General features: G+C 58.5%; 1 protein-coding gene across 2 annotated transcripts; it reads left to right on the forward strand.

Annotated features, from left to right (window-relative positions):
- Positions 1 to 3,346: 3,346 nt before the first annotated feature.
- PDGFB (platelet derived growth factor subunit B) lies at positions 3,347 to 21,294 on the forward strand. Of its 2 annotated transcripts, none has more exons than XM_036251808.1 (7): positions 3,347 to 4,416; positions 12,091 to 12,187; positions 14,359 to 14,448; positions 15,531 to 15,736; positions 17,098 to 17,242; positions 19,280 to 19,428; positions 19,772 to 19,960. In XM_036251808.1, the coding sequence occupies exons 1-6, from the start codon at positions 4,354 to 4,356 to the stop codon at positions 19,402 to 19,404; spliced, it is 726 nt and encodes a 241-aa protein (XP_036107701.1). In that variant the 5' UTR covers positions 3,347 to 4,353; the 3' UTR covers positions 19,405 to 19,428; positions 19,772 to 19,960. The 2 variants fall into 2 exon arrangements, with proteins under 2 accessions (XP_036107701.1, XP_036107700.1); XM_036251807.1 differs by having other exon boundaries at positions 4,354 to 4,416; positions 19,277 to 19,428; positions 19,772 to 21,294.
- The last annotated feature ends 542 nt before the right edge of the window (positions 21,295 to 21,836 follow it).

Consider the following 21,836-nt stretch of genomic DNA (forward strand, 5'->3'; position numbering starts at 1 on the left):
CCAGGGTGTGGCGCAGTGTGCGCTTTGCCGTCATCCTTGGGCTGGGGTCTCGGGCCCTTTGCGGCATGGCCTTGAACTAAACCTGGTTTGGAGCCCCATGTCCTTCTCCATCAAGCCAGGCAAAGCATACTTGCCTGGCACTGGTGCTGCCAGGGCCTCCTTCGCGGAATGGGGGTACCTGGTACATAGCATTCCCACCCTCTGGACTTGATTCTGCCCCTGGAATTAAAGCCAACTTCTTCCTCAGCCCTGGGTACATTCCCAGGGTGTCAGATGATTTTATTTTTTTTTGAGTTAATCCTCACCTGAGGATATTTTTTCATTGATTTTTAGACAGAGTGGAAGGGAGGGAGGGTGGGAGAGAGAGAGGGAGACAGAAAGAGAAAAACATCAATGTGACAGAGACACATTGTCTGGCTGCCCTCCCGAATGACCCTGACCAGGGCACAGGATTGAACCTGCAACCCAGGTACGTGCCCTTGACCGGAATCGAACCCATGATCCTTCGATCTGCAGGCCAACGCTCTAACCACTGAGCCAAGTCGGCCAGGGCAAATGGACAAGAGTGTGCATGGATTGCTGTAAACACCCAGTTTAAAACACCCTCGGCCTTGGGCAGCCCCCCCCCCCCCAGCACTTGGCTGAGGGCTGTGGCCACTTGGTTTTCCACTTGGTTCAGACCTGTCAGGGGCTAAGGGGTGTGAGAGTTACGGGGATGTGGCCCCCACCCCACATAGGCCCACTCCCAGCCCTACTGGAAAGCCTGATTCCTCAGTGGCCCCAACACCAAAGATGCGCTGTGACAGCAATGCTCCTGCCATGCCCTTTGCTTCTGACTTTAGAGCCTCAAGCCCCTCCTCACCTCTCTCCACCCCTCAGGCAGGGTCTGACATTTTTGCACCAACAGGTCAGGAATCAGAGAGAGAAACAGGTCAAGTGTTTACACATTTATTCATTCCTTCAGCAGACATTGATAGAGCAGCTACTGTATGGTGGGAACTGGAGCAAGGCCCTTGCTCACCTGGAGCTCAGTCTAGTGCTCAATCTGTACATGGGTAATGAAATACCATGGGCACATGCTGTGGCACCCCAGAGCAAGCAATACGCCAGGGCAGGGGCTTCCTTAGAGGAGGTGCAAACTAAGTTGAGCCTGACAGCAGTCCGAAGGGAGGTGTTCCTTACAGAACTGCTGATGTAGAAAGACCCACACATGGACAAGGTGTCTTGCAAGGAGAGGGTACAGGAAAGGGTTGGCCTTAGCATGGCATTCAGGCCCCGTGCCATGTGGTCCCTGCTGCCTCTGTGGTCCCTGTCCTGCCACTTCTAACCAGTGCAAAAAGACATCTGGATTGTCACTCAGGAGCCAGGGAGGTCCCAGATGCCAGGACTGGGTTTCCTGCCTCATTCCATTCCCCCATGCTTCACACAGGGCCCGCACACAGTAGGTGCTCATTGATGCTGCACCCAGTATCTTCCCCTTAGCGTCTCCTCTGAGGCTGAGCTCCCTCCTTTGTGCTCCTACAGCATTTTGTACACAAGTGAGAGCTCATGTTGGTACAGCACTTTGCAGTTGGCAAAGCACTTTTACATATGTTAATGTGTTTGATGACAATGGTCATCATCATCACCTGCCAGGAGACAGCACACCATTGTGGTTTAGGTGTGTGGGCTCTGCAGCTGGACTGCTTGGGTTCAAGTCCTGGCCCTACTACTTACTGGCTGTTTGACCCTGAACCAATTGCTTTACCTCTCTGTGCTTCAATTCCTCCATTTGTAAGATAAGAGTAACATATCTCATAGGAGCATTGAGAGGCTGCACACAGAGTAAGAATACTACCTACCACACGACCACCTCAATTATAATGGCAGCTATTATCATCCGTTTACATATAAGGATCTAGAAGGTCAAGATCAAGATCACCTAGCTGTCCAGTGGATCAGTTTTAATCTCTAAATCTTTAAACTTCAAATTTTGTATTTTGGGGTTATTTTACCACTCACCTCCAGTCCATCTCCCTTGTCACTCTGCCTCCTAATTTATCTGTTTATGCATCTGTCTGTCCTTTGCATTAGCATTATGCAGTCTCCCCAGTACCTGGAACAGTACCTGGCCACCAGAAAACACTTGAAAGCTGTGTTGAAGGAACAATGCACTCCATGCCCCAGGCATACTGCCCTGTGCTTCCACATGGATCATCTTGTCTGAGCCTCCGGGCCACTCTCTGTGTGGTTGTTTGTAAAAAGGCCCTCCTGAGAGGTCCTCCTCTGAGCAGGTGACCCTGCTCAGGTCCAAAAAGATGATTTATGAAGAGAGGCTGGTGTGCTTGTCTCAGTGATGGAGGGTGTGTATATGCATGAGGAGCAGGCTATTACCCCAGAGGAATGTTTGGGTACAAAGGGCAGACAGAGACTCTGCAAGGGGACCAGATAAAATACCCTAAAGCCAAGAGCAGGGTGATGCAGTGAGCTGGGTGCTGGGCTCAGCAAGTGTGCGTGTGACTTTGTGACTGACCGTGTGACTGCTGAAGGCAGGGACATAGCAGCTCCCAGATCTGGGGGTGGAAGGTGTTAACTGTGTGAATGCTGGTGTGGGTGGGGGGCCCTGGGCCTCAAACCGGGGGCTGAGGGAGGTAGTAAACATCAGGGTGACAGGGATGCTGCAGGCTTGTGGGAGTTTGTGTGACTTTGCAGTTCAACAAATTCAAATTCAGCCAACAGCAGTGCCTGTTATGTGCCAGGCAACCAGCTAGGAGGAGATATGAACCCAGCTTTCAGCTGAATGGTACTGGCTGTGGGGTTTGTGTTATCACCTCAAGGCTGGCTCGAAGCTGGATGCTTTCTGCCCTTTCTGGCATTACGTCCTCACAGTAACCCTACCCCACTTTGAGGCTAGACAGGGGAGCACAGAAAGGAAATGACTTGTCCAAGGTGACCCAGCTACTCAGCACCAGGGCAGGATCTGAATCGAGCTATAGAGCCTGAGTCTTCCTTCACCATCCTGTGCCAGGGTGCAAATGTCTGATCCTGGAAGAGCCGTCATGGACTCCTGGCCATGGTTCTAGCGACATCTCCTCAATTATGTGAAACCAGGCTACGCTCACTGCATTGGGCTCTGAGGTTGGTCACCCCTAGCTCTCCCTTTCCAGGGGCCAAATTCCCGGACAAAAGGGCTGCTGGGCTCTCGGAGACCCCTAAGCACCCCATCCTCAACTCCTGCCCTCCCCTCCTGAGCTCCTGCCACCCCCCTTTCCCTCCCGGTGCTGACTCTCAGCCAGAAGAGGAAAGGCTGTCTCCACCCACCTCTCGCACTCTCCCTTCTTTATAAAGGCCAGAACAGCTGAAGGGTGGCAACTTCTCCTCCTGCCGCCAGGAGCAGCCCGCCTGCCTCCCCTCGAGCCTGAAGCCAACCCCCGGGCTTCCCTGAGGGCTCTCCTCCGGACGCCAGCGCCCGTCTCTCATCCCCGAGATAGAGATATTTTGCACACACGCACACATACACACACGCGCAAAAAGGGTGGGGGAAAGCCCACCCTCCAGCCTCCTGCAAAGAGAAAGCCAGAGCAGCCGCAGCTCGCAGTCCATAGAGGACGCCCAGAGTGGCGAGCAGGCGGGCCGACTGACCGACGGACTCGCGCCACGTCCACCTGTCTGCTGCGTCCAGTCCACAGCTCAGCGGGCACGCCGCGCTCGGAGCAGCCGTGCCCGCCGCCCGGGCCCCAAGCCAGGGCGCACACGCTCCGGCCCCCCCACCCGGCCCGGGCGGGAGTTTGCACCTCTCGCTGCCTGGGTACTTGGGCCGCCGCTGCAAAGCCAACTTTGGAAAAAGTTTTCGGGGGAAGACTTTGGCTTTGAGGGGTCCAGCTCTACGCTTTCCGACTTCGGGGGCCTTCTCAGAAAATGTTGCAAAAAAGCTAAGCCAGCGGGCAGAGGAGAACGCCTTTAGCCGGCAGCGCGAGAAGACGAACCATCGACTGCCGCGTTCTTTTTCCTCTTGGAGGTTGGAGTCCCCTGGGCGCCCCCACACGGCTAGACACCTCGGCTGGTTCCCGACGCAGCCCCCAGGCCGTGGATGCTCGCTCTGGCTCGGGATCCGCCCAGGTAGTGGCCTCGGACCCTGGTCTCACGCCCAGGCCCTCCCCAGCCCCCCAACGACGGATCCGGGGCCGGGGGCGGTGGCACCCGGGGGCCATGCGGGTGAGCCGCGACAGCGGCTGCAGCGGCCTGAGCGCCTGATCTCCAAAGACCCCAGCCGAGCCCACCTCCCTCCCCAACCCCCACCCTCCACCCTGGCCGCGGGGGCGGCGCGCTCGGTCCACGAGTCCGGGGCCCATCGGGGCCGGGCCCGGAGTCGGCATGAATCGCTGCTGGGCGCTCTTCCTGTCTCTCTGCTGCTACCTGCGTCTGGTCAGCGCCGAGGTGAGTTGCGACGGCAGCGGTGGGGCTGGTTCGCTTCATTCATTACCCCCGCCCCCACCCCTTAGCTGCCCTCTTCCCTCCCTACAGTGAACTTTGGACCCTTGCAGCCCGTGGATTTGGTGCTGGGTGCTAGGTGACCTCCGAGGGCTGAAACGCGAGGTCCGGGAGGTGCCAGGCTCTAAGGGGAGGGGGCCAAGGTGGTTCTTTCCCAGGGGCGATCCCAGATCTCCCCGCCTTTAACCGTGGGGTGGGGGGAATTGGGGGGGTAGGTGTGTGTGGTCCTGTCCCCCACCTCTCAGAAACCGAATAAGCACCTTCCCTGTCGCATGGAGAGGGGGTGGGGTGGTGCCGAGGGTGCAGAAGGCAGCGCGTCCTCCCGAGCCCACTTCGGTTCCAGCTTAGGTTCTGTCTGGGACCCGGCTTGCAGGGAGGTGCGAGTTCGCGCACTGGTGGCAGCCACGCCAACCTTCGGCAGGGTTTTGCGTCCCACCCTAGCTCCCACTTCGGGTTAGGGTGGGCGCCCTAGGGCCCATGCAAGGCGTGCCCGGCCCCAGATCGAGGTCCGGGAGCAGCTTGTGTCTTGGGCGCGGAGGAAGAGGGGAGGGGGCGAAAGGCAGGTTTCGGGCACTCGGGATTGGGGAGGAGTGGGGGCTCTTAAGGAATCCAGCCCCAGGGCGGTGTGTTCCTGAGGCCCCGCCATACCTGCTCCCGCGCCCTGAGAGAGGAAGGCACCTCTCTTCCTCGCTGGCAGGGTGCGGAGCGCGCCGCCTGGAAAAGCCTAGCTGCAAGGGAGGTGGGGTATAGAAACGTCTGCCAGAGCTTTCAGGTCTGATCAGTCCCCCACCCCTCCCGGCCTCACGGAGCAGTGAGTTGGCAAGTGTACCCGGAATCCAGGTGGGAAAGGGGGCGGGGCAGGGAGGAGGCGCGAGGTGGAGGGGAGAAGAGGGCTGAGGGGAGAGCGGCGTGCTTAGGTCCGGTCCCGCTTCGGCTCCGCAGCGACCGGGAGTCCGCACCTCGCCCGCTCCCCGGAGGGCGGGCCCCTATCGGCCTCCAGCGAGGCAGGAAGGAGGCGGCGGCGGCAGCGAAGGGGTTAAGGTGAAGGGCTCCGAGGCCGCGGCCGAACCTTGGGCCGCCGCCAGCGCAGGTTGTTTTGACCACGGAGGAACAGTCGCCGTCTCCTTTTGTTCTCGGGGCTCCTTGAGGGCCGCCGGCCGCCCGCCCTGGGGCCCCGCCCTTCCGCGGCCGCCCCCCGCGGCCCGCACCCTGGAGGGAGGACGCGGGGCTCGGCCTGGACGCCTACAGGCCCCTCCCGACGCCCCCTCCTCTCCTCCAGCAGCCCCCTGGGCCGCGGCCAGCTGTTGGGGAGGTGGGCGCCGGCCGGCCACAGCTGCCGCCTCACAGCGGGGCCCGGGGGCTGGGACCGGTGCCAGGGCGTCCTGGGAACGGCGGCGTCCCCGCCGCTGCTCTCGGTAGCCCACCCCGTCCGGCCCCCCGACTCGCTCACTCACCCCACGCATGCACAGTCTTGGCCGGAGGCGATGCTGCGCTGCGGCGGGCGGGCGCGCAGAGAGACGGGCACGCACTACTGCGGCCAGGTCGCGCGCCCGCAGCCGCCACGCCCGTGCACACGCGGGGCACACGGCGCGCGCACCGCACACACGCACGCAAGGCCCCCCGCACATGAGGCCTGAGCACACGTACGCGCACACCCATGCACGCACAGCCTAGCGCCAAATGCCCACCCCTGCGCCACAGGTGGGCCCATGGTGCGTCCTGGGTGCTATGAGGGAGGGGAAACAGGGACCCTCCCATAAGTCCTGGCTCCACAGCACCCACTATGTTTTGCCTGGTAAGGTCAGCTTCACACCCTTCAAGCATTACTCTTCTGCGACTGCTCTTTTTCAACCACTACCATGTGGCTGAGAATGTGCTGATGTGCTTGGGGGCCACTGTCATCTCCAGAGCATTTCTCCCTTCAAATAAGCCCTTCTTTGAGCCTTCAAGACAAGAGGACCCTAAGCCACTGAGCACCCCCTCTCCCCCAACTGTTCTGTCCTCTTTGCTGATCCCAGCATGCTCTGACAGCTGCGCAGGGCTTTCCCAGGCCTGCCCTTGCCATTCCCAGCTTCATCCAGCACCTCCTCCTCCTTTCCCATAGCACCATGGGCATGTGTGTTTCGGGGGAGGCTATGACACAGAAGCTGGTGCCTGTCTTCTCTCTTTAATCATAGCATCCTTGAACACATGGCGCTTAGGAACCCATAGTTGTGAGATGCTTTGCAGTATACAAAGCACTTTCCTGCTAAGCCTGAGCAAGGCTCAAGGCAGCTCTGAGAGAAGAGACCTAAAGGGAAAACCTATGGACATGGGGGCCAGTTCAGGAAGGGGGACTCCGGGAGGGCGTGGTGATGGAGGTGGGCTTGGGCTGGCCAAGTCCCAAACATGCATGGACTGAGCCTCAGGTGGAGGCCTCAGCTACTGGGAGGGAGTGTTGGGAGGGCGGAGGCAGGGCCTGGCTGGGGGTCGGCTGAGGCCTGTGAAGTCCCATCTCCATCAGCTGAGCTGGCTTCTGGGGAGAGTGACTCCCACGGTCATGTGATGCCTCCGGCCTCAGCATCCTTCTGCTGGGAAAGAGTGAAGGGGCCCACAGCCCTTCACTACCCAGCTTCCATCTGGTCTGCTAATGCGTTAGGTGGTGGGAGACCAACTTGCTGGAACCTCCAAGCCCTAGACTCCAGGGCCTAGAGTATCTGCAAGGTTAGGATGAAACAGAACTTGGAGACTCTGGTGCAAGACCTAGTGTGTGTGTGTGAGATTGAGAGAGAGAGAGAGTTTGAAATTTAGCAGGATTGGTAAAGGGGTGTTTGCCATGTGCCTCATAAGCCCCCTCAAAGTCTTCCTTCACCTCCCACCTCATTGAAATGGACAACTCTTTTCATTTTCTGATTTATTTAGTTGTTTATTATTTGTTTTTCCTCACTGGAGTATAAACTCCACTAGAAGCTTTTTTCCTAGTAACCACTGTCTCCCATGCTTAGAATGGTGCCTGGCCTATGATGGATAATCTATAAATATTTGTGGAAAGGACAATGAATCCTGGGAGAGGGGGGGACCAGATATGTGTCCAGTGCTTGCTAAGTGCTTTATAAACACTGACTCATGTCGTCCTTACCCCAGGGCGGCCCAGCATGGCCACTGCCCTCCACAAGGCATTCTCATTTGAGCCTCCAACCCCTATCTTGAGAGACAAGCTCGTCTTATTTTCCTTGTCTTGGGACTTGGACTGCCAGGATTGGACAGGACAGAGGGGAAGAAACAGGAGGAAAATCAGACTGCGAAGGTTCTTGTATCTTGAGCTGGGCCTCAGTTTCCGCCCCTTAAAAATATGAGAAGATTGGATCAGCTTAGTGTTCCTCAAGAGCAGCCAGTTACCAGACCTCTTGAAAATGCAGAGTCCTGGGCCCCACCCTGTGCTGAAGTTGGGACAGAGGAGGGGTGGGGGGCAGTGATTGCCATGGCTCCTCTCTTTCTGCTCGAGCAGTGTTTCTGCTCTAGGGAGAGGAGGGGAGCCCACTGGGAGGCTGGACTCACATTAAGGAGGGGTGGAATCATGGGAGGGTCCCAGGAGCAATAGGGAAGGGAAATGGTAGGTGGGAAGACTCCTTCTAAATGGCTTCTGTGGTCTGCCCAGAGGAGGCTTCTTCAAAGGGCTTGGCTTTGGCATTGAATCTAAATTAGGCCTGAGACTCCCAGGCAGGCAGGCAGTCGCTCAGCGGCCTGGTAGGCTTCTCCCTGTGCCAGCTGCAGACAACGCCCCTGGTTGCTTGGGCCGAGCCGTGTCTTCTCTCTCAGCTGAAGGGCAGGAGGGCTGGTGAGAGTGTATCTGTGTGTGTGCTGGGGCCCAGGTGGAGGGTGGGGTCCGAGCCCCTTTGATCTGCCAGCCTGGTTGGGAGCAGGTAATTCATCTAGCCTCACGCTAGCTGGTGCCCTTCCTACCTTCTGCAGCTGGTGTTGGGGGTGGGGTGGGGTGGGGAGGAGGCTGTTTGCCTTCGCCCCATGGCTGGCTGTGCCCCAGCTGCCTTCTTGCCACGCCCTCACCCTGACAAGAACCCCAGGCCTGAGATCTGGGGCAGCTTCCTCAGGGTGCCCAACCTCCTTTCCCAGCTCCGAGGAGAGCTGCCCACCTAAGGAGGCTTCTGGAACCTGCGCCCAGGAAAACCCTCACTCTGTGCTCACCCTCCCACCTCAAGAGGAGCCTCTGGCCCCAGCAGGTGCTCAGGCAAGTCTATCCCCAGGGCATTGCATCCTGGAGCTGACCACAGACTGAATCTCACCACCCTTCACCTACCCACAGCCCTGGAAGGGACCCACCACCCACACAGCCCCAGGCATCGTGGGCCGAGGGTGCCATTTTCGGTGGCCCCGCACAGGGGATGTGCAAAGCCACACTCTTCCATGTGTAGGCAGCTCTCCACCCACGCATTGTCATCCTCAAAAATACCCTGCACTGCTGGCCCTGGGCATGTACGCTGCTCACTGCTGTCCTCAGAGGAGCCACACTGAAGGATGACCACAGCGACAACCCATTAAGTACCCATTACTGGCTGGCTGCTCTGCTTGGTGTAATTAAGCCTCCCAATAACCCTGGTGAGGTATTATTAGCCCCATTTAAAAGAGAAAGAAGCTGAGATTTTAGGTTGTTCCAAGACGTATTCCAAGAATCCAGGTTTCCTTGGCCGCTGACGCGTTGGCTCTTTCCTCTGCGCCGGTCGCTTAGCCTCCGGACGGCTGGCCCTCTGGCCACAGTTCTTGACTGTGGGTGCTGCCCTGTGCACAGCACGATGTTTCGCAGCATCCCTGGCCTCCACCTACTAGGTGCCAGTAGCACCCCTGTAGTTGTAGTGTCCGCCGGGGGCCACTTGCCCGTGGTGGAGAAGCCCTGCTCTATGACCTCCACGGGGGAAGAGGGACACGAACTGAAGATAGTGCCAAGGAGCCCCATGGTGGGCAGGGAGAAGGAGGGGCCGGCTCTGCTACTTACCAATCTTGTTGACCTGCAGCCATTTACTTAATTTTCTAAGCCTCAGTGTCCTCATCCGGAAGATGGGGATTGGTGGTACAGCATTTACTCTGGCTGAGAGTCAGCACTTAGTAAAAGTTAGCTGTGGTGCAGTGATCAAATCCAGGGGCTCTTACTGAGCTCTGGGTACCCAGGGGCCAAATTAATAGAAGCATGTGTGGGAATGACCTCTGCTTAGATAAAGTGGGCTCTGTAGGAGGCAATTTGCGTGGGGGTAGGGAGACTGTCCCAGGTGGTCCTCCTGGTGGAGGAGGTGGGAGAATTATACAGGAGAGAATCCCAGGTGGAAGGGGAGAGTCCTTCATGCTTTTTAGTGGTATTTATTGAGCACCTATCATGTGCTTCTCCCCAGTCTCCATCCTGGGCTCCTCCTCATGCAGTCTGGGAGGGGTTCTGGGTTTGTTTCCGTATGATGTCATCTCTTTTGCGTCGTAGGCTGGGTCCAGGGCATCTGCTGGGTCTGATTGGGGTCTGCCTCCTCTGCCATCGCTGGCAGCTTCCGCCAGCTCTCCAGTGGGCAAGGAGGTCTTGGCACGAGTGTCACATGCCATTTGGTACTGGGCCTTTGGGCCCCTCTCCTGGGGGTTAATTAAGTCATTACTCCACAAACAGCCTGGGAGACCTGCTGGGCACTTCCACCAGCATATTCCTGCTGTCTCTCCTGCCACCCCTGGGCAGAATTAGAATCAAATGAAATGTCTTCAACTCCCTTGATTCACAGGTCCGAGCCAGGTGCAGAGAGGGGCAGTGGCTAATGGCAGTAGCAGGTGGACTCCAGCTCTCTGGACCGCCGGTTCTGGGGGTGACAGAACGCTCTGGGAAGTGGCCTGCCTTGGTCCTAACTAGAGACCCGCCACCTACCTTCCAGTCTTGGGTTGGGTTCTGTGTCCACATTCGGAGACCACCAAAGGTGTGGTCTCTCTCCTGGGATTGGAGGAGGCAGCGCAGGTGGCGATGGGGGAGGACAGCAAGGGGCCGCTAAGCCAACGCTGCTCGTCTCACACATGCAGTCCCTGGCCACCTGGCTGCCCAGTTATGGACCCTGAAGAAGGGACCCCGATTTCCAGCCACACTTACTGCTACGCCCCCAGCCGCTCCTCCCTTAACCCCCTGGCAGCCCTGGACACCAGACAGGATGATAAGCTCCACCTTCAAACGAAACTGAGCGCAGGGGTTTCAGGAATTTGCTTTAAAAGCGGTTATGCCCACAAGGTCGACTCGGGTGCCACAGCTGGACATGGTGGAACCCCTGGCGGCCAGATGCCGTGATAAGGGTCCAGGAAATGAGCTTTGTGGGGAGGCTAGAAACTGATCGGTCACCAGGCTCCTACCCGAGCTTTTGGGGAGAACTTCCTGGGCTGGCCACGAGGTGAGAGGACCGCCCCTGTCCTGTGAGAGGGGGCTCCTGTGCTAAGCCTCCCGGAACGTGAGTCCTGGGAGTGTTCAGTGAACCAACTAGAACAGGGGCTCCTCCCTTCTTAATTCAGGGAAACTGAGGCACAGAGTAAGTCCAGTCAGCTGATAGCCTCCCAGGGCCCCTTCCACGAGACTGCGCCATCCTGTGTTTATGCGTGCACGTGTGTGTGTTCACAGGGGCGTGAGTTTGAATGTGCGGCAGCGTCTCACGCACTTCCTTTGCCCCGAGGCGGTGGGTGTCCCGATTGTGCTTCTCAGACTGTCATCTACCCTCACCTTCTCAAGGCCTCTGGCGTCAGCCCTGCGGGTCTCCCTGGATCGTGGGGGACGTGGCCGCGTCCTTCCTATCGGGCTCCTCTCATGTCATTGTGGGACCTGCGGTTTCCCTGGAGGAAGCCCGGCTCCGAGTGGGGCCTGTTAAAGTGCTTATTAAGTTTCAAGTGTTTTTGGTAACAGGCCAGAGGGGCTCTAAAAATAGGGTTTAGTTGGGCATGGGGCACGGGTAAGCTTTCAGGCTTCCTGGCCGCGTCGGAGGATTCCCTTCTCTCCTGTTAGAGTGAGAGCTGAATAAATACCGTTAGTGCTTGCGGCCTCCTGAGACCAGCAGCTCTGTGAACATTTCTCAAACACCTCGCGTGCCCAGGAGGCTGGAAGTACAGGCTCCGCCGTCAGAAAGACTGGGGTTTGAATGCAGGTTCTGCTGATAATCAGGTTAGGACTCAGACGAAGGGTGTTGACTCTTTGAGCCTCTGTTTTCTCATCTGTAAAATGGGGATAATTAGATCTTCCACGACAAATGCTGGCTGTCATTAGCTGTCAGGTGTGGAGGAGAAGCAGAACGAGATCGTGGAGGCTCCCAGAACCTGGAGTGTGATGGGGAGAGGATGTACACAATCACATCCAGAGGAAGCTGGGGTTTCTATCTGGGGGCAGGAGTGAGGCACCTGAGCTGGGTCTCAGAGGTGTTGGCGGGTTCTGGCCCCCAGGACTTTGTGCTCCTCATTGTCAGGCCTGGAATCTGCTTCCTGCCCACCCCCAGCCTGGCTGTCCATCTGTTGGTGGCCGAGGAGCCCTGCAGGAACTTCCCATAGGAGAGGGTGTCTGTGTTGGGGGCAGGAGGGCTACAGCTGGGAAGCCCTAACTCCCGGCTCACTTACTCCTATGGTGTCTGCCTGCAGGGGGACCCCATTCCTGAGGAGCTCTACGAGATGCTGAGTGACCACTCGATCCGCTCCTTTGATGACCTCCAGCGCCTGCTGCACGGAGACTCCGTAGGTAAATTGAATCCTCACCCACTGCTTGGGGTGGCCACCGAGTCCCTGGGAGCCGGGAGGGCAGGGCAAGGGTTGTCTCTTCTTCCTTGACATCCGGAGAACCCACGGCCTGTGGCAGCCCAGGGCTTGGCCACACCTGTCTGGGGCAGGGCTGAGTTGGCAGACGGGTTGCTACCTGGGACATGGGGCGTGGCAGGAGAAGCACCCGCATGTGACTCTGGCTTGGTGCAGAGGGTGGGGCGCCCGGAGGGGGCGGGCAGAGGAAAGGTGCCCAGGGCATCTGCCCAATGAGTATCCAGGTGTGGACTCAGCCAGGAGGGTGGTGCTGGAGGAACCGTCTCCCTGCCCCTCTGGCCCAGGGCCCACTCCGCAAGGTCTCCTGGGGACACCTGGCCCAGACCAGCGGGCTGCCATGCCCGTGCCCAAGAGTGCGCTCATCGAATGGGCACGTGCTTGGTGGCACACACGTGGCGGGGCTGGCGGTCTGGGTGGGGAATGTATTTATAAACGCTGTCTTCAGAGCAAATTCCATTCTATTCTAACCTCTGGCCTGCTCCCTGGAGCCCTGGTCATCACCCCCCCTGCACCCCCAGCTCTCCTTCCCTCTGGGGTTTTGTCTCTTTGTCACTTTGTAATCCTTGCCCAGACTGCTATCTACGGGGGACAGCATTTCCTGCCTTTGTTTCCTCTCCCCGTTGGGCCCCTGGCTCCCTCTCAAAAGCATTCCCGGGCCCTTTCAAACCTGCCTGTGCTGGGGGCTGGTGAGGCAGGCGGGAGGGGGCCCCAGCTGGGCCCACCTATTGTTCACCAGGCCCCCCACCCGCCGTCTCCCACACCCCCACCCCATGCCCAACTGGCCAGCCCTGGCCAACACAATGGGGCAACTTCCAAATTTAGCCTTTCTGCTGTTTCTTTCCAAGGGCCTGCGCCCCCACCCTTGGACAGCCCCTCCACACCCCGGGTGGGGGTCGGGATCAGGGCGACGAGGTTTTCAATAGCAGGCCTGTTTCGAGGCAACCATGTGGCTATTTTTTCCTAATCAACTTAACCTTTCCACAAAGCACATCTTTTCCCCATCTCCTCCCCACCAGGGACATTCCAGAGATGGCAGAGAGAAAGGAAGGGAGCGAGAGGCGCAGACAAACGCGCTGACGTGGGACAGTAGGCTAGACGGAAATGCGCTAGTTATGCACAGTCTCCTCCTCGCAGGGCCCCTCGGGAGCCTGCAGGGACGAGCAGGGCCAGGGGGACCCGGAGGCAATGTGAGCCCGAGGTGCTGGGTGGAGCGGGGCAGGAGCTGGTCCCTGACACCCCTCAGTTTATTTGCTGGCTTTCAGCCATCAGAGTGCTAGAAGAGTCTGCCCACCATTCAACATCAAGTCCGAGTCCTGCTGCCCGGCTTCTGGCTGGCTCTCCAGACGAGGGATGTCTCCAAGGAGCACGGGCGGCGCTGAGACGAGGGCTTCCCAGGCTGGGGCAGGGAGCTGTAGTTGTGACCGTAGGGATGAATGGACAGCTTAGGACAGACATGGGGCAGAAGGTCAGAGGGGAAAAGACAACGAGACACTGGGAGGTGGAGAGAGGGCGAAATCTGGACAGTCACTGAGTGAGGCTTCTGGGTCCCAGCAGCCCCGGCTCCCCACCCTCTTTGCCTTCAGCCCCCACCCCCATCTCTCTCCCTCCCTCCCTTTCTCCCGCCCAACTGGGCCATTGTCAGGGGCTCCGGAGGGGCTGTGTCCAGGGCATGCTGGTCCCCCCTGGGGATTCTGGGAATTTCTCCATTCAGCACTTCCTATGGGAACACTGGGCGGAGGGGCACTGGAAAGTGGCCTTCAGAGTTCTAGGTCTTTGCCCTGCCCTGGAGGCCAAGGAGGGTTCGCTTACAGTAGCAAAAGGGAAGGGTTATTTTTAACTCCATTGACATGGGTTCTGTCCAAAAATGTGACTGAAGAGCCCAGAGTGGGGCTGCAGCCCCACCCCCTCCTGAGCCAGTGGCCACCTGGGGTTTGCCTGGAGGGCCCCTGCTCGAGTGAGGGCCTCAGGTTTACTGGGAGCTGGAAGGGGTGTCTGTTCTCTGGAGCAGGTCGTGGGAGGGGTGAGAGGCAATCCTCTCGGGCCCTACCCTGCGGCTGGTAGTTATCAGGGTGCGTCTGACCATGCCTTCGCTTGCAGATGAAGATGGAGCTGAACTGGACCTGAATTTGACCCGGTCCCACTCTGGAGGAGAGCCAGAGAGCTTATCCCGAGGGAGAAGGAGCCTAGGTAAGAACAGGGCCACCCCAAAAGGTGGGAGCCAGGGCAGGAGCCTGCTCCAGCCTTCAAGGGCCAGTCCCGTCTGCCCCACACTTAGGACTGAGTTGAGCTGAGAGGAAATAACATCTTTGAACACCTTATATTGAGTTGGGTCATCACATTCCACCCCCTACACACACTGTTTCCTAAAAATAGTGCTTTTAAACTTATGTTTTAATTACTTCAAGCTTAGAAAGAGATCTTTTTAACCCCATTTTATAGAATTGGAAACTGGAGCCCAGAAAGGGTAAAGACGTAGGCATCGTCACACAGCTAACAAGTGGTAGGGTCGGGGTCCTTCTCAGCTGAACCCGGTGCCCTCCTGGCCGGCTGTCTGCTGTGACAAAGGGCTGTAGCCTGTGACAGCAGGCATGGAGCAAGGCTGGGACCTGCTTTCTGCTCTATTGTAGAGACCAAAGGACAATGTAGATCACTGGGTCCCATGGAAGCCTTCCCAGGGAAGGCAAGTGCCCGCCCCAAGCCCCTCCTCCTCTCTTCCCACCTGCAGTCCCCAAGATACTGTAGATAGTGGCTGAAGGACCTCCAGACAGGAGCCAGCGGCCTGGGTTCCACTCTTGCTCTTTGAATTTGAGCAGCGAACTCAGCTCTCAGAGCCTCAGTTTCTCCGTATGGAATAATGACGAGCCCCAATGACGTGGCCATGATATACAATGAATCAGGGCCACGGATCCGGCAAACCCATAAGGGTGTGAAATCACAGAGTGAAATGAGGGAGGGCTGGTGGGGGGATGCTGACATTTACAACACGCCAGCTCCCTCCGAAGGATCTCGTTGATCCTAACAATGATTCTTGGGTGTAGATCACCCCCATTTGCACTCGGGGAAACTGAGGCTTAGAGCACATCAGCAACCTGCTCAAGTCTGAGGCTGATAACGGCCAGGACTCAACACCTCCCCTGAGATGGAAGGAAGAGAGGACTGGCCAGCCATTTAGGAGGAGGGCAGTCCCAGAGGTGCCCTGCTGTGCCTTCCTGCCCGGAGAGGGCTCTAGGCGGGCCCTCCCTCCTGACAGAGGTCCCCTCTCCCTCCAGATTCCCTGACAGTGGCTGAGCCAGCCATGATTGCCGAGTGCAAGACACGCACAGAAGTGTTCAAGATCTCCCGCAACCTCATCGACCGCAGCAACGCCAACTACCTGGTGTGGCCGCCCTGCGTGGAGGTGCAGCGCTGCTCCGGCTGCTGCAACAACCACAAGGTGCAGTGCCGCCCCACCCAGGTGCAGCTGCGACACGTCCAGGTGAGCAGCCCCCACCTGCGCTCTGGCCGGGCCGCCTGCTGCGGCTTGTCCCGCACTGACCAGGCTTCCGAATGGGTTGACGGACATTCCCGGCAGGCTGCTGGGCTCTGTCCGGAGAGGGCACTCTCAGGAAGCTCTCTGGACATCTGAGGCTGCCCAAGAGTCCTCTCTGGCTGCCCAGGCTGCTGTGACCAAAAGCCACAGGCAGAGCCCAAGGAAGGCTGGCGTAGGACGTTAAGTAAAGGGTGCTGCTTCATCCTGTACAGGGATAAAATCCCAAAATGGCTCTTGAAGAGACATGCCTACAAACATACTGAAGACTCAGAATGTTCTGGGCAGCTGCTCAGATTCCCCCAACTCTCTCCCCTGCCCTGGCCTGTCAGTTTTCTTTATTTTGCAGAGAGAAAGGCTCCCTGTGTCGGTAACACCCACACATGTCCCTTTGACAAGCTGTGTCTTTAATAAGGAGGGTGAGGAGGGGGCAGAGACCCTCCAGGCCAAAGACAGTGGAAGGGGTGGGGCGATCCCGAGCCTCGAGTCCTCCCTTTTCAGGAAACGTTGGGGTGCACCCTGACTCCAGGGGTACGTCGAGGCCGTCCTGGGAGGCTCCCCAGCTCAGGCCGGGCAGAGCAGGGTCAGGGGAGCCTCAGCCGTCTTCTGATTCATGTGGAAAGGTCTCTGCACCCTCAGCTCAGCCTCACCCACCCGCCAACTCAGGCTGGGCCGAGCTGCTGGGTGGTGGACGCACCGAGGGCTCAGCAGCTGGTGAACCTCCTGCCGAATCCTCTGCTGGCTTCACCTTGCTCTTCTCCCCTTTCTCATGCCCACCTTCCATGCCAGGCCTGGGCTCCGTGCCGAGATAGGAGTGCATTCTCTACCACACCGCCCACTGTCATGGTATCTCCTGTCCCCAAAGCTTCCAGCTCTATAGATGGATACCTGACAGCTGACCTCCCCCTTCCCGCCTCCCTCCTGGATAAAGCCTCCCCCCACTTCCTTCCAGACAACCATCTCCCCGCCTCTGCCACAGCCCCTGACCTTGGCTGGCGCTCCAGGAATGAGGACACCGCAAGCCCCATGCTCGACCCGGAAATGCCTTTCTCCCTCTCTGGGGTGCCGAGGGGCTGTGGCCAAGCCGAAGGCCAGGGTGGGAGGGCTTGTTTTGATGGAAAAGCCACGAGAAGGGCAGAGGCCAAGGCCCTGCTGTTGTTTGGGCCACCGTGTCTGCCTGCTGCTCACAGCTCCGAGCTTTCGAGGAAAGCTCCCCGCGGGGGCTGCTCTCGGGTGGGCAGCGCGGCAGGCAGCTCCCTCCGCCCCTTCCCGCGTGGTCTGACAGGCACTTGGGCGGTTCTGTGCTCCAGGTGAGAAAGATTGAGATTGTGCGGAAGAAGCCAACCTTTAAGAAGGCGACAGTGACCCTGGAGGACCACCTGGCATGCAGGTGTGAGACAGTGGTTGCTGCACGACCTGTGACCCGAAACCCAGGGAGTTCTCAGGAGCAGCGAGGTAACTGTTGGTCCAGCATCTGCCTCTGATGATCAGCCCGGCAGCCCCCTTCTCCTGGGGCAGATGCCGGTGGGGGGATTGGATCAGGCATGCCCCCCCCCCCCCCCCCCCCCGGTTAAATTCATCTAAAGCTTTCCATCTCACTGAGAACAATCCAGATTCCTCCCCTGCCTGTGAGCCCTACATGAGAGCGTAGTGCCCTGTGGCCCTCTGGCCTTGCTGCCAACCAGCTCCCCTCACTCTCGCCACCCTAGTCAGCCTGGCCTTTTTGAGTGGCCAAATACATCTGTGCCGCAGGGCTTTTGCACATGCCAATCTGTCTGAAACTTACTTCTCTCAGCTCTTCACAAGCCTACGTATTCTCTCTCTTTTTTTTAATCCTCACCCAAGGATATTTTTCTATTTATCTTCAGATAGAGAGGGAGGGAAGGAGAGAGAGGGAGAGAAAAGGCGAAAGGGAGAGAAACACCAATGTGAGAGGGACACGTGGACTGGTTGTTTCCCGTACAACCCTGACCAGGGCCGGGGATGAACCGTGACCGAACATGTGCCCTTGACTGGAATCAAACCCACGACTCTTTGGTCCATGGGCCAACACTCTAACCACTGAGCCAAACCAGCCAGAGCTGTATTCTCTTCATTTTGGTCTCAGCTCAGAAAGTCACCTCCTCCTAGAGGTCTGCCCTGACTACCCAGTGCAGAGTAGCCCATCCCAGACTTGATACCACAGCCTCCTACTTTGTTGAATGAGTGCGTGAAATGGGGAGGAACCAGGGCCTGGGCAAGAGAAGACCCCATGCATGTTATCTTCAGATATTCGACACCTTGTCCCGGGGATGAAAAACAAATGAATTCTGGTGGCCTTGAGAGGGGATGAGGCCAGTGGGGCACAGCCACCAGACAGGCTGGAACTTCACTCACACCTTCTGTGAGGACAAATGAGCTCCGCGCTGGCCAGGAGCTCCCGGCTACTTCCATGCATCGTCTCCTCACCCTAGCAGGCCAGGGCTGCCGGCATCTCCACTTTAAAGACGTGGAAATTGAGGCACAGAGGGTTTACATGACTTGCCCCAAAGAACACAAAGATTTGAAACCAGGTGGTCTGGCCCAGCCTTGAGCCCTGGCCTCCCCACTGGGCTGCTTCTCCAAGTGGGAGGGCCAGGCAGTGACGGGAGGACCGGCCCAGCTCCAGAGCGGGGATCCGGTTCTGGCCCGAAGGCCATGCCTGCAAGGGGCTGGAAGGCTGGTGGGAGGAACCCCCAGGAGGGGGTCAAGCAGAGGAGACAGGAGAAAAGCGAGTGAGAGCAGCTGCCAGCCGGTCGCGGATCACGGCTCGCTCTGAACGTTGTGGCAGGGGCAGGAGCCATTTCCTTCGCTGGTCTGTGGGCTGGCGGGCCTCAGCTGGGCAGTTCTGCTGGTATCTCTTGTAGTTGCAGTTAGTCATCTGCGGGCTGCCCTGGGACAGCTGGCCTCTGTCCCTCTCCCTGTCATCCAGGGTCTCTCCTCCCCAAGTGGCCTCCAGAACAGGGTTACCAGACTTCTTGTGTGGTGGCACAGGGCTCCCCAAAGTGCAAAAGCGGGAGCTGCCAGGCCTTTTTAAGGCTTGTGCCTGGAACTGGCCCAGCACCACTCTGCCTCCTGCTATTGGTTAACAGATCCAAGTTCAGCCCAGGTTCAAGGGGCCTGGAAATAAAGGGCATATCGATGGGATAATGACTAAGAACTTGAAGCTGTAATTCCCCTCTGTGTTTGCCAGCATACTGTCATTTATTCCTTCCACCAGTTTTAGGTGGTGGGCAGTCTTATTGCCCCCATTTCACAGAGGGGGAAACTGAGGCAAGAGCAGTTCAGTAATTTTTCCCAACGGGCGTACAGCTGGTGAGCGGTGGAGTTGGGATTCAAACCCGGGAGGTCTGGCCCCTTCCCTCAGCCCAGAGACTCTGGGGAGGTCTGTGGCAGGCCTTGGTGGTGAGGGATAGACCCCTCCCCAACTGTGGTTGTCAGCCTGCTGACAAGACCTTTCTTTTTCTCAAGCAGCCAAGACGCCCCAAACTCGGGTGACCATTCGAACGGTGCGAGTCCGCAGGCCCCCCAAGGGGAAGCACAGGAAGTTCAAGCACACGCATGACAAGAAGGCACTGAAGGAGACCCTGGGAGCCTAGGGGCATCTGCAGGAGAGCGGGCAGGTAAGGGCCAGACAGGGAAACTGAGGCCCAGAACCCTGTGTTTCCTTCTCCCTGGCCTGGGGCTTAGGCTGTGGAAGGGGCTGAGGGAGAGGCAGCTTCCCATACAAATTGCAGGCCCTAAGCTTTGATCTCCTCTGCCCAGTTATCAGCTGAGTTTTCCCAGGGGGCTGGTGGGTGAGGGCTTTGGAGACCCCAGCCCTGCTGTGTCCCAGCCCCAAGCCCTGCTGGAAATCAGGGCCGACTGGTGGCCCCAGCTCCCTGCCCCCAGCAAGGGGGCACGTGCGCGCAGCACAGAACTCCTGGGCTGCCTCTGAGCCTCTGTGTCCCTCTGCTTGGCTTACAGGGTTATTTAATATGGTATTTGCTGTATCGCCCCCATGGGGTCCTTGGAGTGATAATATTGTTCCCCTCGTCCGTCTGTCTCGATGCCTGATTCGGACGGCCAATGGTGCTTCCCCAACCCCTCCACGGTCCATCCGCCCTCTGCCAGTGGGTGTCCTCTCAGTGGCCTCCAGCGTCTTGCCCGGAAACTAGAGAAGGAGAAGCTTGGAAGGAAATGAAGGATCTGGACTCCACCGAGGTCTTCTTCCCCCTCGACCCCGAGGATCTGGGATAAGAGTGCAAGAGGGACTGACGGGGAAAGGGCCTCCCTTCCCCAGGGCCTGGCCAGGCCCCCCTGAGCGCTGTGGACTGGCTCGAAGGACCCTGCCCATGGCCCTGAGGACCTCTCCGCGCGGCCTGGACCCCCAGTCGGCTCTGAGGGGAACACCCTGGGGCAGGCCAGCGTGCCTCCTACTCCTGGGGCCAGACCAGGTGGGGGAGCACAGACTGGGGAAAACCCTCCCGACAGTGTCCAGGCCCAGTCACCTCTCCCTGGTCACCTCTGCGCACCTGGCTTTCTTTCATGTTATACGTATGGAATCTTCGAAGATGTGAACTCTTCCGGGCAAGTGTGGCCTGAGCACCAGGCAGCCAAGTGCCCTCTCAGATGGGTTAGAGATGAAGTTTGCTCTGGAGGTGGGTGAAGATGGTGACCTGGGCGTCCACTGCCTCCTCCCGCTCCCCCCTTTCACTTCCTCCTGTTTCGCCTCTCTGCCTCCACCCTGCATCTCCCTCTTCTCCTGGCCCTGACGTCTGCTCCACCAAGGGGAGCACCCCTTATTGAGGTCCTGATGACCCCAGTGACTGCTCCCGAGGGCAGAAGGCCAGGGGCCAGCGCAGCAGGGGCCTGCCCATTGTACCCCAGCCCAGCCAAGACTACCCTGCAAGGGTGTGCAGGGTGCGCACTGCAGGCAGGGACCACTGCTCACGTCGGAGACACGGCCAGTTTGTATATTTATTATGACCGTTTCCTGGCAGATGGAGGTACAGTGTCTTGAGGAAGGGGCTTCTTTCCCTGACACCAATGCTCGTGTGGACGGGCTGTGCCCCTGACCCAACCCATGGCTTGGAGTGGTCGGAGTGAGCTCGTGGTGGAGGGCGGGGAGGTAACACGTTATGCATCGGGCCTCCGTTTCCCCAAGTCCTCAGCTCAAGCAGTTCCCCTTCCAGGAAGGTGTGAACAACCCAAGAGGAAGTCTCCAAGGGCGGGGCAGTCCTTGTGCCCCTGCACGCTCCCTCATCTAGACCCTTTGGGGCTCCACCTCTGGTGGCTCCTGCCAGGAAGCAGCTCCTGGGCTGGGAGTGGGGAGGAAGGGAGAGGATCCAGGTCCCCTGGGGGTGGGCTCCGAGCTCCCGCCTCCCCTCCCACCTTCCACTGCACTTTCCCCTCCCCCTCGCCCCAATCTGCTTCCTTCAGTTTGTAAAGTCGGTGATTATATTTTTGGGGGCTTTCCTTTTATTTTTTAAATGTAAAATTTATTTATATTCCGTATTTAAAGTTGTAAAAAAAAATAACCACAAAACCAAACCAAATGAATCCGCCGGAGGTCTGTCTGTTGGCATCGCGCGTGGCGATTACCCTTTCCGTGTTGGCAGGATTGCTGACAGCTTGCTGTGTGCTCCTCTCGCTCCAGGAGGCTCGGCACCCACTCATGCACACACACACGCACACATGCGTGCACACGCGCGTGGGCCTGCTGCGGGAGGCAGCCTCTGCCTGGGGCTGGGCCCGAGCCCTCCGGCCGCTCTGCGGGTCCCGGCCCTGTGCCTCTCACTGGCAGTGATCGGAGGTGGCTTCTCCGGCCTGAGAGTCTCCCTAAGAGAAGCAGACCCTCAGCATCGCGGAGTCGGACTGGCGTTGGGAGGGCTTCTCAAACTGGGAAGGCTGGAGGCGGTCCCAGAGGGGCTCTGGGATTTGGAAGGAACACAGTTGGGTCGCAGTCTGATCTTGGCTCAGCCCTCAGCCAGCTACGTGGCTTTGGGCAAGTCACAGCCCCTCTCTGGCCCAGACCTCATCTGAAACACAA

This window comes from Molossus molossus, unplaced genomic scaffold, assembly GCF_014108415.1.
Source record: "Molossus molossus isolate mMolMol1 unplaced genomic scaffold, mMolMol1.p scaffold_m16_p_10, whole genome shotgun sequence".
NCBI classification, from domain to species: domain Eukaryota; kingdom Metazoa; phylum Chordata; class Mammalia; order Chiroptera; family Molossidae; genus Molossus; species Molossus molossus.